Source organism: Alligator sinensis, unplaced genomic scaffold (genome assembly GCF_000455745.1).
Source record: "Alligator sinensis unplaced genomic scaffold, ASM45574v1 scaffold602_1, whole genome shotgun sequence".
NCBI classification, from domain to species: Eukaryota; Metazoa; Chordata; order Crocodylia; family Alligatoridae; genus Alligator; species Alligator sinensis.
The window spans coordinates 2,865,788-2,882,225 of NW_005841976.1; the positions used below are offsets into that span (position 1 = coordinate 2,865,788).

A 16,438-nucleotide genomic window follows, 5' to 3' on the forward strand; every position below is an offset into this window, starting at 1 on the left:
TCAAGTTGAGAGAACTTTTTAGCATTGACTTCAGTAGTAATTAGAGCCAGGATATACATAGGTGTGGGTCTCAACAGTGACTTTCTCTCTCCCTCTGACTGCCCCAACCCTGTGCCCACAGGGAGAACAGATACAAACATCTTGATGTGCTGGAGAACAGGCTTTGCGTGTCCCAAGCAACACCAACTCTATATGACCAGCGTAGCATAGTGGGGAATCAGCTCCACTGTCATAAATTATAAGAAGATTTTGTTCTATGCTCATTAAGAATTCATTTGCTTATTTTGCGTGGCATTAGTATTCAAATTTCTTTATTCTGCTCATGCTTGCTCAGTGACAGGATCACCTGGTTCCACTTTGGTCTTGCCAACAGCTGTCCAGACCCTCTCTCCATTGCTATTACCCAACCCTCACACTTCCCATTCCCCATCTGACACATACCCTATTTAACACTGAATCCTCTGCTTCTGCTTTGCAATAGGCAACAAATATAGCCCTCATTCAGAAACACATCCCCATTCAGGAATACCCTTAAATATGTTTAAAGTTAAGCATGTGCTTAATATGTTTCCTGAACTGAACTTGAAGTATTAGGAGAAATCAGTAGGGTTTTTTAAAAAAAAATATCTTAGTTTAGAAAAGAACTGGACTAATGTACTCTTAACGCATTTGTTCCCCATTATCATCTGATGTGGGCATATATGGATAAATAGGACGCTTAAAATAAATCTTCTTTTGGATCACTCCCTGCTTATTTCAGGGGAATCTTTAAACAGAAAGATGTTATATTCATTTTACAGCAGTTTAGCTGGGAAGCTGCATGTGTGTTACAAGCATATCACCCATATTTTGGAATATTCTAGCATTAGCAGATGGCTGGAGAAATGAGTAATATTTGTTTATTTTAATGTGCTCATATGAAAGAGTTAGGGATGTAGTCTGGAGAAGAGAAGACTTGGGGAAGGAGGGAGAACTTGAAAGCAGGGCAATTTCTGAAGGGCAATTATAAAGAGGATGAAGATAGCCTTTTCTCAGTTGTTGTAGGGGAACGGACTACCAGTAATGGTTTTATATAGCAGAAGGGGATATTTAGGTTGGCAATTAGGAAGAACTTTCTGACTGTGAGGGTGGTTAAGTATTGGACACAGAAGTTGAGGAATCTTCATCCTTGGAAATTTTCAAGAGCAGGTCATGTAGACACTTGACTAGGATGGTTAGTCAGGGATGATCCTGCCCTGAGTAGAGGGCTGGAGTGAATGACAGTCCTTTCCAGCCCTACTTTCCTATGAAAGTGTGTCTCATAGTCCAAAATCCTCTTTGAACACAGTTCAATAACAAACTCAGTTACTCTAAGATCTCCAAAAGATCTAAAATGCGTATGTCAGCCACAGAGGAGGCATACCTGAAACACAAACTGAGCATAGATGGAAATTTTATATCAGGCACATTACCTTGTTTCCTCTGAAGATTTTCCCATATCTGACAATAACAATCTTTCCCGTACAGTTGATTCCCATCTCTCTCTCCAGTTTGAAAAAGTCTTCAGTGCGGCCATAATTGACATACACTAACTCACCCTAGTAGACAAGAGGCACAAGTGGAAACAAGGGTGACTAAGAACATGATCTAATAAGCAGATGGCATGGGAGCAATGAGCTCAGGTTGTACTGCCTATGTTATGAAGTCTGAGATGCGTTCCCTCAATGGCCAAGTGCTAGTTATACAGGCTTTTGTATAACTATATGTATACACTCAACTCCCATTCAAGTCGATGGAAGCTGAAGGTACTAAACACTAATAGCACATTAGTACAGCAAATGAGTTTCCCAAATCTATACATTAATACCCTTCATGCTTGCATTTCAAGGAAGTTTTTTAGTTGTAAGAGCATGCCTACATCTGTATGTACTACTGTAACCAGGCCCCTACCCCAATACCCAGGAGAGGAAGGGAACCTACAGGACAGCCGAACTCCTTGAACAGACTTCATAGCAAAAAGGGAGGTTAAATAAAATGGGTACTTGTCCTAGGTACAGGCAGTGATTGGCAGGCCTGGGCTGGAAGTAGAGGGTCAGGGGACCCAGGGAGAGACTTATAAGCCCAGGGCTTGTCCCAGAAGGTGCAGTCTAGGTGTAGGAGCTAGATTGTGGGCAAAAGGAAGCCTGTGCTTTGAGCACCAGGACAGAAGTACTTTCAACCTTTGTGTTGGTGCTGTTGCGAGGTGAAATGAACCCCAGCAGGGGAGCTTGTGCTGTGTGAGCTTTGTTTTGGGAGCAGATGCTCATACTTCTTATTTGTGTTTAAACTGGGGGACTGAGTGTGGCTGTAAGGGGAGGACTGGAGGCCACTGGGTGCTGCAGGAGCACCCAGCCCAGAGCACCCCCAGGGACTGCAACCCAGTGAGCTGTGTACAGCAGAGACCTGAGCATTTTGGAAGGAGGACTGTGGTATGCTGGAGGACTGAACATCTGGCAGCAAAGACTGAGACGGTGCAAGCCCAGCACCCATAAGGGGTGCAAGCAGGAGGCAGAGAGGCCTGCAGTTTTGAGGACAAGCTTGGGTTCGTGAGCCTGGCATTCTGATGCAGTGGGTGGAAGAAACCCAGGTAGATTAATATGGGCCAAGGCTGGAAGAAGCCTCAGCCCTGACAAGAGCTTACTCTAAAACCCACTCCTGCTTCCTGGGGCAATTGTAAGGTCAAAGTGTGGCAGGTGAGATGAGTGTGGGCAAACCCTGGGAGGCCAAAGAGAAGTAATGAGGTAGGAGCTGGATGGTGAGCCAGGCACATTAGAATTACCACAAATATCCATACTTACATTTCCCTGTAATTCCAATGAAATCACCTCTCTCCCAAGCGAAGCTCTGTGCTCAGAGGTGTGCATCTGGAACTTGCATTACAGCACTAGCATGTTCTAAGATCACCTGGGTCACACTGCTTTAATGTTATATCTTAGTGACTTTAATCCTACTCTGTACAGTGACTTCTGTCTAAAGTAGACCTGGACTGAAATTCTGAAATTTGAAATTCTGGCCCAGATCACACAGAGGTTTGTCCAAATGAAGATGACGCATCATAAGGGTTTCCTGAAACTGTTCTAAGGGCTTGATTCTCTTCCCAAACTAAGGATACCTCAATTAAAATCCAGAGAATTGTACTGGTTTCAAACCATTGTAAATCCAAGGGTAACCTGGCCAATTCTCTCAACATCCTTTCTATAAATATGTAGGACAAAAAAACCTAATATTTTTCTCCTCCTGTATTTGTTGACCAAGTACAAAATGCTGATTTGTGTGCTTTCATAATTGGATTTCATAATTATACCAATTAACAGCAGCCTGCTGGGCTTCCACAATCAGCATAATTGTTCTACAATGAAAGGATATGCCAAGTCATCATGCAAGTTAAATTTTATAGCTGCAACCTGGTCATATAATCCTTTAGTTTTTCTTTTTCTTTTTTAATTTCCTTAATTAAACAAACACAGACAGAGCTACATGAATACACTATCCTGATTTGTTCTGAAATAAAGTCCTTACAATTAAGTATGATTTAAGATGTAACCAAGAATAAAAGGAGAGAAAAAATCTCCTTAGGATATTGCACAGGAATTTATATTTACTTAATGTTTGGACTTACAAAACTATATATAACAAAAGAGGTAATTTAACACATTATGTAACAAACTGGCCTTACTTGGGATTCCTTACAACTTCTTGGAAAGCCCCCTCTTCTCAACTTGCTTCAAATAGCATAGCTGCTTTAGAGTATTGTGATCATTTGCAGTAGAATCTGCTAGTAGTACAAGGAAAGCCCCATTGCAGCTACTAGTGATGCTGCTTCAAAATTGGAAAATTGCAAATAATAAGAACTCAGTGGGAACTCTTACAAAAGCTTGAAAAACAATGTAAACTTAATTGTAGATTGTAGAGGGCCAACTTGCTTGTTGCCAATGGCCAAATTACTTTATGAGGTGGCAAATTCCGTCTGCTAATTCCCTACTAATTTGTAAACGCAGCCTCCAATTCCAGCCGCTTAACCTTGAGCGATGTTTGGGTCGTGACAGTAAAACATTCTGAAAACGTAACTCGAGTATAATCAGTGCAGTGGTCTTCAGAGAGCCTGAAGCAATAGCTTAAGAAAGAGGTTCAACTGAATGACTTCACAAATCTGAAAGCTGCTGCCAATGGAGATCTCTCTCCAATGCTAAATTGTCAGAGGACTTGGTGTGCAGGTCCTCCTGGCTGCTACGCTCATTGTGCTAGGATGTTGTTAGCAGTAGCACTACACACACAGTTTTCTACAGGGGCTGTGATCAATGGGTTCCAGATCAGATATTATGGGTCTAATTTTTCACTGAGTGCTATCAGGCAGGCTAAGACAGAGGCTTTATTCCAGAGACTTTATTCTGTTTCCCGCTTTTCGGCATTTACGCTATGTTAGTGGTTTTATTTTTTTTTCATCTGTCTTTTCTACCAGAATTTAGCTTTCATACATCAAGTAAAGTAAACTTTGTTTTTCTGTACAATTTATACCCGACACCTAGTGTATTCCAGGGACAGATTTTGCTTTCTAATCTGAATCTGAGGCAACTGCATAGAAGTCAGAGTTATAATTGTGGAAATTAAAAACAGAATTTGGCCCTATGGACTTGAATTAATTTAAATAGCTAATTCCTTTTCTCCCTGGCACATTAATTTACATTTCAATATTGTAATGCCATAGGATTTTTTTATTTCTTTTAATGGTCTTCTTTGAATTTATGATGCCACATGCTGTGCTTAACATTCCTTCACACTCCTAACGCTACTGTAGTTTTGAAACCAGAAGCTTTTTAGAGAAACAAAGACAAGGAGCATTGTGCAATTCATTTCCATACGATAACCAGGATTCTGCTCTAACCTAATAAAGGTCTGCTGCTTCCCACTCCCTACATGGTGAAAACATTTTTTCAAATCAGTTGTGGGTTTTTTAAAAAAATATTCTTGTACATACGGCTCTTGTCAATGCCAGAGCAAGCCCTTGGCACTGAAGACATCATTCTATTTTATTGGTGTAATTTCTATCACATTTCTGAGGGCCTTGTTACATTATGCTGTGAGCTGCACACATGCTGATCAGTGTTAGTGCTAGCTTAGAGTTTGAAGCAGTCATACCCTTAATCAAGAAACCTTCTCTGACTGGCCCCCATCTGCACAGCTGTGACTTGCCGCCAGAGGTGTGGTGAGCAGGGGCAGGGCTAGGAGCTGGAGGACTGGTGAGCCAGGGCAGGCTTCTACCCCTGCTCTATGGGCAGGGGTGTGAGAGATCCTGGGATGCTGGAGGACTTCAACTTGGGTGGCATATCTGTGGGCACTGGCCACACTTGAATGGTACTACTCCTGAGCTGGGTAGTACAAGTCCAAGAGAATCCTGCCCTGGAGCAGCGCAACTTTGAGCTATATAACAAGTGCTTAAAACCACTTGAAGGTGTTAATGTGTACAAAACTGAGGAGTTAAGAGCTCCAGAAACTGCCGAAATTACCATATAACAAGACCTTGAATTAAATCATCTCCAGCACCAAAGGGCTTTCTTGCACGACTCCAGCAGTTTTGCCAGAACGACAATGCCAATTAGGAATGAGATTTTTTTTTCACTTCCTTAATCCACTCTGTTTTGCTGGTAATACTCCTAAGTGTAGGACGAGGCCTGGCAGCCAATACTTTGGTTACATCCAATTCTGCTATCTTAATGAGAGCAGGATATAGGCTGTACTGTGTCTATAAACTGTCTTGCTAATGAAAAGTGGGTTCTTAGAGAGGTAGAAATGATGCCTTAGATCATCTGGACTATCCCCTAACTATACTTCCTATACTTTGTATTTTCCTGGATTTTGTCCAGTTAGGTTTTTTTTAATATTCTGTTGGAAACAGTTCCACAATCCTGACTAGATCTTGGTGTTAAGAATCTTTCCCCATATTCAAGTTAAAGTTACCTAGCCTTAATTTAATCCTACTACTCTTGGTTGTATCCTGTTGGGGTACAACGACATTGTACATATTACACAGTGGCTTTCGTTTAGTGGTTTTTATAACATTTACATGTTATCTTCTATCAAATCTACCTAGATATTTTGAAGGCACTGATCACTGTGGTAGCCATACCCCGCACAGCAATGAAAAGTGGCACGATGCATGCCCCAAGGTTTTGTTTATGCTGGAAAAAAAAGAACCAGAAGCAGTTTGAAATGCATTTACTAACATGTTCACAGACTGAGGCTAGAAGGGGCAATTACGGTCATCTCCTATGATCACCAGCATAACACAAGCCAGAGAATTTTTACTAATTGGTTCTTGTATCAAGCCCATATGCTTCTTAATTAGTCACAGCAGTGCGGTTTGCCCACTCAGGGGCAGCCCGCATTGTTTTGAGACAGACCTCTTTTAAGAACTCCTATAAAAGGTACTTCGGGTCTGGCAGAAGGGATTATCAGACCCATCTGAGAAAAGGTTCAGATGATGCCTGCAGGGCTTGAAAGAGTTTACTTTAGAAGGAAAACAACTGTAAACAGATTGGCTCCTTTAACAGTCCCTGGGATAAGAGACTCCCCAGAATGTGGCTTGTAGGAGGACTGGGCAATAGCTTTGTTTGCATAATAAATGAAACACTGAGGAAAGGGGCCAGATTAAGCCTTTGGGTATGGTATATTTGTCTGCACTGGACAGACAAATTAACAACCTACAGTCATTCTGCCATCTTTTACTAATGTTACTGTGACACTGGGAGTGGATATGCTTTACTTAATGCACCAGCACAGGAAGGCAAGTGATTATGTCTCTGGTTGTCCAACTCCCTCCACACCCCTCATTTAAGCTTTTAGCTTTCACTGTGGTGGGTAACATTTTAGAATATGACCCAAGTGCACCGAGAATGCCCTCAAACCAGAAGCCAAACAACCCCACACGTTTTGAAATTACAAGTGGTTTTGTTCTCCATGTCTCATAAGACAAGAACAAGGAGATAATCAGTGAAATTCAAAACCAAGAAAAAGAAACATTCTGTCACCCAGTCTGAAGAGTGGAACTTCCTGCCACAGGAAGCCATGAAGGACAAAAACTGAACAAGGTTTCAAGGATATCAGGATCATCCAACATTATCAATGACTACAAACTCTGAATAAGATAAGAAATCTCATGCTCCAAGACTTAAAAGTGAGACCCATGGTGCAGATTATACCATACCAGCATACTTAGCATTTTTTGCCATTCCTCTGAAGCATCTAGTATTGGCCAGTGTCAGAAATAGTGTAATGATCCTGTACGGCAGTGGTGTCAAACTCACCCTGGTACCCAAGCCAGATCTGGACCATGAAGAGCCTTGCAAGACAGATCCAAACCTAGCAGCAGCAGGGTGAGCAAGGTAGTGTGGGGATTAACATGCCTCTTATTCACACCTTTGTCATCATCACATATCCCCAATGGGACTCTGTAGCTGGAAATTTAGTGGTGGGCACCACCTCTGATTCCTGGCCCTTCTAAGAGCACTAAGGGGCAAGTGAAATGGCTCTAGGGGCCAGATCTGGCCTGCAGGCCATATCTTTGAGACCCACACAGTACAGTGAGTCCTGGGGCATTTCGCTATGGGGGCTATTGTTGCTGAAAATGCTGCACTCAAGAGTCTTATCCTGGGTCAATCCATTTATCTCGTTCCTGTGAAACATGGCTGCCCGGGAAGGGCATGAATAAGTAGGTAATTTCTGAAGCAGTATATCATGTCAGTCTGTTGAATGCCTTGAAAATCAGGACTGGGACTGAGTTGCTTGCTCCAGCAACAGATAGGCTAAAGGTGGAACTCAGTATAGTCTTAGGCTGTGTTCCTGTCGGTGCTTACTGGTTAAGTGGGCGACTGCTTCAGATTGTAGACCACGTCGATAGCTTAAAAGAACAAGTTGCCTTGGTTTTTCTTTTAGTTATAGTTAAATGGGTCAGATTCAGAGGTATAAGTTCGATCTTCCAAAGTATTTTTACATATCTGAGGTGTTAATTCTGATGTGGGTGAAAAAAGAGGGGAAAATTCCAGCAGGGGCAGAACAATCCCCTACAGTTCAGTAACAAAACTATAACAAGCAACTCATGAGAGCTCTCAGGTGTGCATCAGGGAAGCATGGCAAGCAGGATTTGCCCTATAAGAAAATACTCTCTGGTATATAAATAAAACAGTGTGTAAAACAAAGAGGGCATGCCAGTGAAAAGTGTAATTCAAGTGAACAACTTTGTATACTGTGCAGCTGGAGTAACAACATTTTTTTAAACAATACTTTCCAAAGACTGGCAAATATTTTATATGTTGTGTGGCCTCTTAGCAAATAGTACTCAGGCAGGCTAGACTGGTTCTTGGTGAGAATGAGTTTGATGTTGGGCCCTGGACTAGAGCTCGATATTAAATGCCTCATGGTTCCACCACAGACTATCATTGCTTGCAATCTGGGGTACAGAGAAATCTGTAAATGGTGGCAAGTACTTCCTTTCTCCTCCCTTCTACCTGCTTGTCTATTTTGACTGAAAAGTTATGGGCATAGGAAATATTCTTCCTTCAGTGCCCGGCGCAATGCAGCCTTGATTTGTTTGGAGCCTAGGTGCTAACATAATGCAATTAATAAACAACAGGGTGGAAAAATGTGTAGCCCACAAAGGAAACCCCGCATGGGTTTCCATTTACAGAACAGAGCAGCATCTTGGAGTACTCTTCTATTAACAGTGCTAGTGATATGCCTGAAGCTTTAGTCAACACGGTCCTATAGTATGGAAAAATTGACATCTGATTCTTGAAGAGACAATCTGGCTTCACGTTTCTCTTGAAATGGCATCCATGTCATTAATTAAAACTATTTTTAAGGAAGCTTCAACCTTTCATCTTTAGTTATTACTCCCCCTGCTTCCTATCACTTTGTTTAGCTAACAGAAAGCCAAGTAAAATGATATAGTTATCATATTTTTCTTTCAGGACCTTGCTTTATGTCTGGAATTCAGAATCCATTAATGAACCATAAATTAGGTTGCAAATGTCTTACTACAATTCTAGAAATTCTCATTAGCTGAAAATATCCCGCTGACCAGAGCTTCTGGCCTAGTTTTCCAGGTTAATAAAGCAAATTGTAAACAGAATACCTTTAATTTTCTAGACTTGTGCAGCCTATTAATAAACTGCACAAGATTAAGAAGTAGCAGCCTGAATTAAATAGACAAGAAAGGCATTATGCACAAACAGCTCCTTTCTAATCTTGCACACTGTTGATTAAATCCATTAATGAGTGGTGCGGACACAGTGCCGGAAAACTCCTGCTGTGAGCACCAGCTTGTAAGGGAAGGTCTGTCCTTTGGACCTGCCTGTGAAAACTGAGAGGCATAAAAAGGAACAAGCTGCACCCTGTTCTAAAGTGCAAGGGTCTGTTAGCATTTGAGTTTGGGGTCTAAGTCCACTTAGACGCCCAAGAAGTGGAACAGGATTTGATCCACAGAGCTTTCTCCACTTTTTTTTCTGCAATGGACAGCACAGCTAGCTGGGTTGTAGACAGGACATCGTGGTGCACTATTATATGAGAGTGCTACATGCACATTCTCCTGGGCATGACCACTTTCAGAGCTTCCCACTGCTGCTGCCACTTGACATCCAACACAGATCAGTGCTTTTAGGGAAAACCAGTTAATAATGCTATTGTTATTATTCTTGGCTATCAGCTAAGCAAGGACACTGAGGTCATTCAGTTTGAGGGTCTAAAATTAGCCAGGGGTTTAACCATGACTCTTCGGTTTATGCCTACAAAATCCCAGACCTGGACTAGTTACCCTCTGATATCAGCTGAGAATGGCTGAAACCCATGGTACACAGCTGTAAGCTCTCAGCCCGAAGGAAGGCTACCAAAAGGACAACCACCCTTCCTGCACGCACAGAGACCCAATTCTTAATTCCTTCTACTCCAGGCTCAATCATCAGGATTTCTGGCCCATAATTAATGCCAAATGATTTTTCTCCAATGTCTGGAAGTCTAGTACTTTCTAGGAGTGACATAGCAGTGCCATAAGATGAGCACTGGCTGATATAATAGATTGAAAATATTGATTTATATTCACTGTGATAGCTGCAATGCCATGTAGCAGCTATCTGCCTTAAACTTTTTCTAGAAACAGACACACAAAACCCCCAACATCAACTAAAGCTAGAGAAAAAACTGAATAGACTAATATAATTTCCTAACTTGAAACTCTCCCAGCACACCAGGTCTATAACTTCCGCAGTAGAGGTAATGCAATGTTGTGCTCTGAGCACAGGGGGAGGTTCCTGGAGTGTCACAGGTGTGTTCTCATTACCTCTGGCAGGCCTTGGGCTGAGAAAGCACTGTAGGGTGGCACAACATTTCTAACAGTCTCATATCCTGGAGGTGGGGGCTCAAATAACGACGTATTGAAGATCTAGTTTGAAGGACGCAAAAAGAGATACAGGCATTAGAAAAGGAATGGACACATCCCTTAAGTAATTATGGTTAACACAATCTATGTTTTTTCCCCAACTTTCCTCCTGATCAGCACTGGGCATGCAGGTCCAGTCTGGAGGAAGAGGGCATAATCATGCAAAGATAAACATGTAGGTGGACCCCCTCACCCTCCTACAGCACTCACTTGAATGGTTCTCTGCACATGCTATATTAGTGCAGGGTTAGACAACACACTGGTAAAAATGCTTACATTTTGTCTATGCTAGAGCTCCCATCAGTGAAGAAGCTGCTCTTGTAGCAAGCTACACATCTGATTTTTGCTAGCATAGGCCCTTCAAAAGTCCTGTGCTCCAACCCTTAACACATACCCTTTACAACACAAAAATACCTATACTAAATAAAGGATGAATCCAAGTAACACATCTTAATACAATCATTCTTCTCCTGATCAGAAAGGTACTGTAAAAATAAAATAATAATGAACACTTGCACAGTTTTCTTTTGATCAAGGGAGCTCTACAGCTATGGGGAGGATTGTCACCCCCAATTTTTTCTATAAGGAATTTATTTATGGGCAAACGTAAGGTATACAAAATGTTGACACATACCTACTGAAGTCACTGACAAAAATCTTTGATTTCAAAGAGCTTTAGATGTGGCCCAAAATAATTTTCCTACAGTATGCCCCTAGCAGAGTGGAAAATAAATTCCCCACTTCCACCCCACAGCTTCCTATCCCTGAGTAATATGTGAAGGTGATGCTTAACTAGTTGCAAGAAGGGACATCTTCTTTACCTCATTTCCATGCTCATCAATGATAGAGATATAGTTGGGATTTGTTTTATCAGGGTAAGACAACAGGACATCATAATGAGTCAGCTGAACCAAATCCAATCCAAATATCTCCCACTGGGTTTGGATTTGCTGCGCCAGGTGCAGATTTTCATCTGTTCCCGCTAGGTGAGGAAGTCGAGTGAAATTGCTGAGAAGAAGTGGGCAATCAATGGTAGAAGTCAGAGTTTGTAATTGGAAGCAATTTGTCTTGATCTCACTGGAAACACATCAGTCTTAACACAGAAGAGAGAGAAGTAGCATTCAAATTCAATCAGCTTTCTTATTATTTCAGCATCTATGTATTTGAAGTTTGTACGATGGATAATAGAACAGAAAGTTTTCCTGAAACTATTATCACTGCTTCCTTTTCGACATTGGATGACTTAAAGGCCAGAATACTGATGTAGGACTCAGGAACTAGATCCTATACCCATGTCTCCTACTGGCCTTCTGGGTACCTTCACCTCTTTATTTCACAGCGTCCCCATACCTAACAACGGCATAATGCTACTGATCCCCTTTGTGCAATGTACTGAGGTACGTTGATGGAAAGTGCTGTAGAAGAGCTAGGTACTACAGCTGAACTTTCCATATGTACTTATCAATCTGATCCATAAAGGTGCTTTGCTCCTATTCATGGGACTAGAGGGTTTATACAATTTTCAGTTATTCGTGAGTTTTGGCACATACTTGTGCATCTGTCTAGAAATGCATAGTGCCTGCATGTCCACTCTTTGTTGTTTATCTGTTTAAAAAAGATTCAGTCATATAAACAGGAAACCAAACTTGTGACTGAGAGAACTGACCACACAACATGGATAATATCTGGTAAACAAGCTTGGTGAACAGCTTGTTAAAAAGCTTGTATGAAGCCCATAGTCTGAAAAGATTGTTTATGCAGACGATCCAAGAACAGATGCTTTGGGGTTAGGGCATAGGGGATATAATGGTGGGGGAAAAATCCTTTTATTTCTGTTCCAGAGAACACTGAGAACCAACTCATCAAATTGAGTACTCTGGAAGAACAATATTCTCCTACTTTATTAAGTGTGCTCCTGGCTATCGTCATTTTCTCCCTCACATACCTCTATGTCTGTGTCCTAATATGGCCTTTGGAGGCACCGTTCCTGAGGAGGTGTCATCTTCCGGATAGCATGAAGAACCAAGGTTCATTTTCAATCATTAAAGATCCAAAGACAGCTTTAATAAGAGTTGGGTTTGTTTAGCTGGTGTTTTTGGCTGAGGTCCAGTTTAAGTAATTAAACTCTCTCCTGTTCCCACTGCTGTCTGAACTGGATGTCCTGTTCTCCCTTATTTCTTGCCCTAAACTGTTATTCAGTGCTGTCATTATATAATTGCCACATTCCATCCCAGAGTTGGCTGCAATGCAGAAACTGAGACACCAATACTTCCTGCGGGTGTAGTGATAGCAGAAAGCAAACCCAGGACAAGGAGGTTTAGCAGCCTTGTCAGCTTGGTAATAACCAAAACTAGGGTGAAGATTTTATTTCCAATTAATTCCTGGATCTTTGGTCTCTTAGTTTGTTTAGTCCACAGCACAGTCATTACAAAGTAAAGAGGAAGCACCTTCAAGTTAACTGAATAATTGCAGTGGTTTGTGGCAAATGCATTTAAAATTAAATCAGTGGACTTGCCATCATCTCATCTGTGGGAAATGTTTTTCTAGGAACATTTAAACCTAGGCATAACAACATGGTTTATAGCTGGCTGAGAATTAAACCCAACAGCAGAATCCCTGGATTATTCCTAAAATCACTGATACTTTTGTTTACACTGAAAGTTAATTACAAGTAATAAGGTTTCTGATCTGTTCCTGGCTGGAATAAATAAAAGCTGCCGATAAGTGCTGGATCCCATTCGCAGTCAACTAATGAGTTTACATGATCACCTTAGATAAAGTGGTAAATGCATCTCACTTTTTCCCCTAATTAAAGTTTCGGAATGAATTACAGAAATTAAGGACTATTATAGATTTTTTTTTTTTTTTAAAGAAAGGTTTGTGGGGCCTTCGCATGAGTGTCTGACTCTTCAGGAGATGCTAGCAGCAAAGCAGCTAGGCTGCAATAAAAGGACAAGAGTAGTGTGAACATTATGGGCCAGATTCCATTTCACCTTATAGTCACGTAGGTAGACTTGGGCATCTAAGTGCAATTCTTCTCCACCTTGCTGGAGTCCCTGAAAAAACAGTTAAACCAAAAGGGGAGTTCTTCTGGCTGCTTTTTTATGACACTAACAGGAGTATTAAGACTAAAAAGGAGCATCAAGGGAAAGTGCAATCAAGGGAAGTGATTCTTCTGCTCTATTCAGTCCTGGCAAGGCCTCACCTGGAGTATTGTGCCTAGTTTTGGACCACACATTTCAAGAAGGTTGTGGACAGTTTGGAAAGAGTCCAGCACAGAGCAAGAAAATGGATTAAGTGCCTGGGGGGACAAAGACTTACTAGGAAAGGCTGAAAGAACTACGGTTATTTAGTCTGGAAAAGAGGAGACTGAGGGAAGATTTAGTAACAGGCTTCCTATACTTGGAGGGCAATTACAGAGAGGAAAGGGATGGCTTTCTGTCTGTGGCCATTCAGCAATGGCCTCAAGCTGTAGCCGAGAAAATTTAGGTTAGAAATTAGGAGAAACTTTCTAGCATTGGGACAGCCTACCTAGAGAAAGAGTGGAATCTCCATCCCTGGAAGTTTTCAAGGGCAAGTTGGACAATCACTTGGATGGGATGGTTTAGGCAGAAACGATTCTGCCTTGAGCAGGGGGTTGGACTAGATGACATTTTGAGGTCCCTTCCAGCCCTATGCTACTATGATCCTAAAGGTAAGATAGTGGGTGCATTAACAAAATAGATGCATTAATGGGTTTTGAGGGACTTGAACAGGGTGGGGTAGAATCATCTCTAGGAGCCTACAGCCACTTGGACATCCAGTAAGTGGGACAGAATCTAGCCCCACCTGTTTGTTAACATGCTCTGGGGACTTGGGGGTGAATATGCCTTTTGGAAGACGTGGATCTGAAGAAGGAACTTGAAGGTGTGAGAACTGTAATGGGCCAACTGGGCCAACTAGCTGGTATCTACCCCAAGTCTAGATGCTCTGTCAGGCTACTCTGATTACTTAGGAGCAAAACTCAGAGGCATGTCAGGAACAGAGTTCCAGGAATAAGAGTTTTCCTGGAAAGAAGTAAAATGTGACCAGGAAATGAAGGGATAAAGTTATTTGGCCATAACCAAGGGAAGTGTGAGGTGATGGTCAGAGAGACAGACAGGACAGTCTAACCAACAGGGAGTCTTAAAGGAAAATCTGGTTTTTCTCTCTTTTCCACTCATGTGAATCTTTACATTCTTAATTTGGGTCCCTGATCAATTCCTAGATCACTCTTGAAAGCTTATGCCAGTTTTTCCTGAAAACACTCCCCAGTACAGGGAGCCAGGCTGTCGACAGGGAAGGGCTCACCACCACCTTGCACAAAGACACTTTGTTACACATATTGAAATCTCTGGGACCTTCCTCCTTTGGAAAGGGATAAGAGAAGTCATGACAGACTCCATCTGCAAGCAGGGCTCATATTGGGATAGCTGAACACAACCTTTAGCTAGCAGTCTGTCCACAAATCCCAGTCATCCCCAAGTCATTTTTGTGGCGAGCTAAGCATATACTTTGCTTACTATAAAAACTTCTTGATGTTTTCAGCTTTCATTTCAGCCATAAATGCCTTCTTCATCCTGTCATGAGAACTAGCAGCCACTACCTTCTCAGTGGGCTTTGCAATCCAACCTGCAATACACACCAAAGTACAGTAATGAAAAACACTGAGAAAACATTATTTTTACGGTACATGCAGTTTTCACTGCTATCACCTCAAGGCTTTACTGTGCCTTTTACTATTGTTTCTGTACTAGTGGTGACTCAAGATCAGAGTTTTGGCATGGTGGAAAAACGCACAGAAATAAAGCTCCTAGCCTAGACAGGTAGGTGAAAAGGAACAGGAGGAAAGCAAATATTATATCCACCCTGTGCCTTAGTACAGCCTACTTGAATTGTAAGTACTTTCCCATAAATACCAAGTCATCAAGCTATGAACCATATCAATTTCAGTTCATCTCAGGAAAAAGACAGCAGCTTTGGAAAGGTGCATGGAAATCAAGGGCATAAAGTACAAGGCCATAGAGCAACTTGCCTCTATTTGTTACTCCAGGCTCCGGCTTTCTTTTACCGTGTTTTTGTTTGTTTGCTTGTTTTTAAATAAAATATCAATTCTACAAGGGCAAGCAAAGAAAAAGTTGCCCTTCCAGGGGCACTTCTGGGGAATAGGGTTTCTGGCTTCCACTTCTAGTTGAAAACAAAAACCCAGAGCTGTGTGACCACAGAAGAGATCACTTGGGGTAGCTTCAAAATGCTGACAAAACGAAGCCGGGAAGCACGCATGCAGCAGGAGCACTCTGGCACCCACAGGACATGGCAAGTGCTTTTTCATAGGAGGAAAAAATGATGGAGGCTTTCCAGTACCCTAAACCACAGCGAACGGGATCAGACCTCCACACATGGATGGAGGCATTTTTAAACATTTGTGGGGGAGGGAGGTTTCCCCCATCCACGCTCTTTTTAAACCCGGAGACCCAAGTTTGTGCAGGTTCCCCAGCTTGTGCCTGTGGAATTGCAGGACTCGCAGAGAAGCAGACCCGCGAGGGACCGACGCAAGCCACCAAGTCCAAGCCCCAGCCGGAGGCAGGCTCATCCTTATGCAAACCGTCCTCGACCCAGCCATAACTCCCTAACCTGCCAGGGTGAAGGAGGGGAACCAGGGCAGCCAAAAGCGCTACCCGACACGATCCCAAGCAAGGGGACCAAAATCTGGTCCTCCCTGCACGTGTCCCTCCCTGCTCCAGGCCAGCAAGTTGCTGCATCTGCCCGTCCTGTCCCTGCCTTAGCAGCTTTGTGGCTTCATCTCCGTGGGCGGTTTGGGAAACAAGCCCAGCTGCAGCCTTTCGTTCAAAAAAAGACAAGAGGAGCAGAGCAAAGCGGGGCAAAGGGGCTTTCCCTGGCCAGACCCCGCTGCAAGCCTCCCGCAGCCCGGCCCCGAGCCCCGCCCGTACCGCCGAGGAAGCCGAGCAGGAAGAG

At 42.5% G+C, this 16,438-nt stretch overlaps 1 protein-coding gene across 5 annotated transcripts in view; it reads right to left on the reverse strand.

The window, feature by feature from the left end:
- Positions 1–16,438, reverse strand: part of LOC102387587 (putative N-acetylated-alpha-linked acidic dipeptidase) — a 49,452-nt gene extending 33,014 nt beyond the window's left edge. The window contains exons 1-6 of one of the 5 annotated variants that reach the window (XM_025200833.1): positions 16,414–16,438; positions 14,986–15,094; positions 13,438–13,500; positions 11,266–11,452; positions 10,346–10,447; positions 1,452–1,577 (exon numbers count right to left, since the gene is read on the reverse strand). In XM_025200833.1, the coding sequence (XP_025056618.1) occupies positions 1,452–1,577; positions 10,346–10,447; positions 11,266–11,452; positions 13,438–13,466 (444 nt within the window). In that variant the 5' untranslated portion in view covers positions 13,467–13,500; positions 14,986–15,094; positions 16,414–16,438. Of the gene's footprint in view, positions 1–1,451; positions 1,578–10,345; positions 10,448–11,265; positions 11,453–13,437; positions 13,501–14,985; positions 15,095–16,413 lie in introns of those variants that run through there. The other 4 variants (XM_014518711.2, XM_025200834.1, XM_025200835.1 and 1 more) reach the window with 4 other exon arrangements.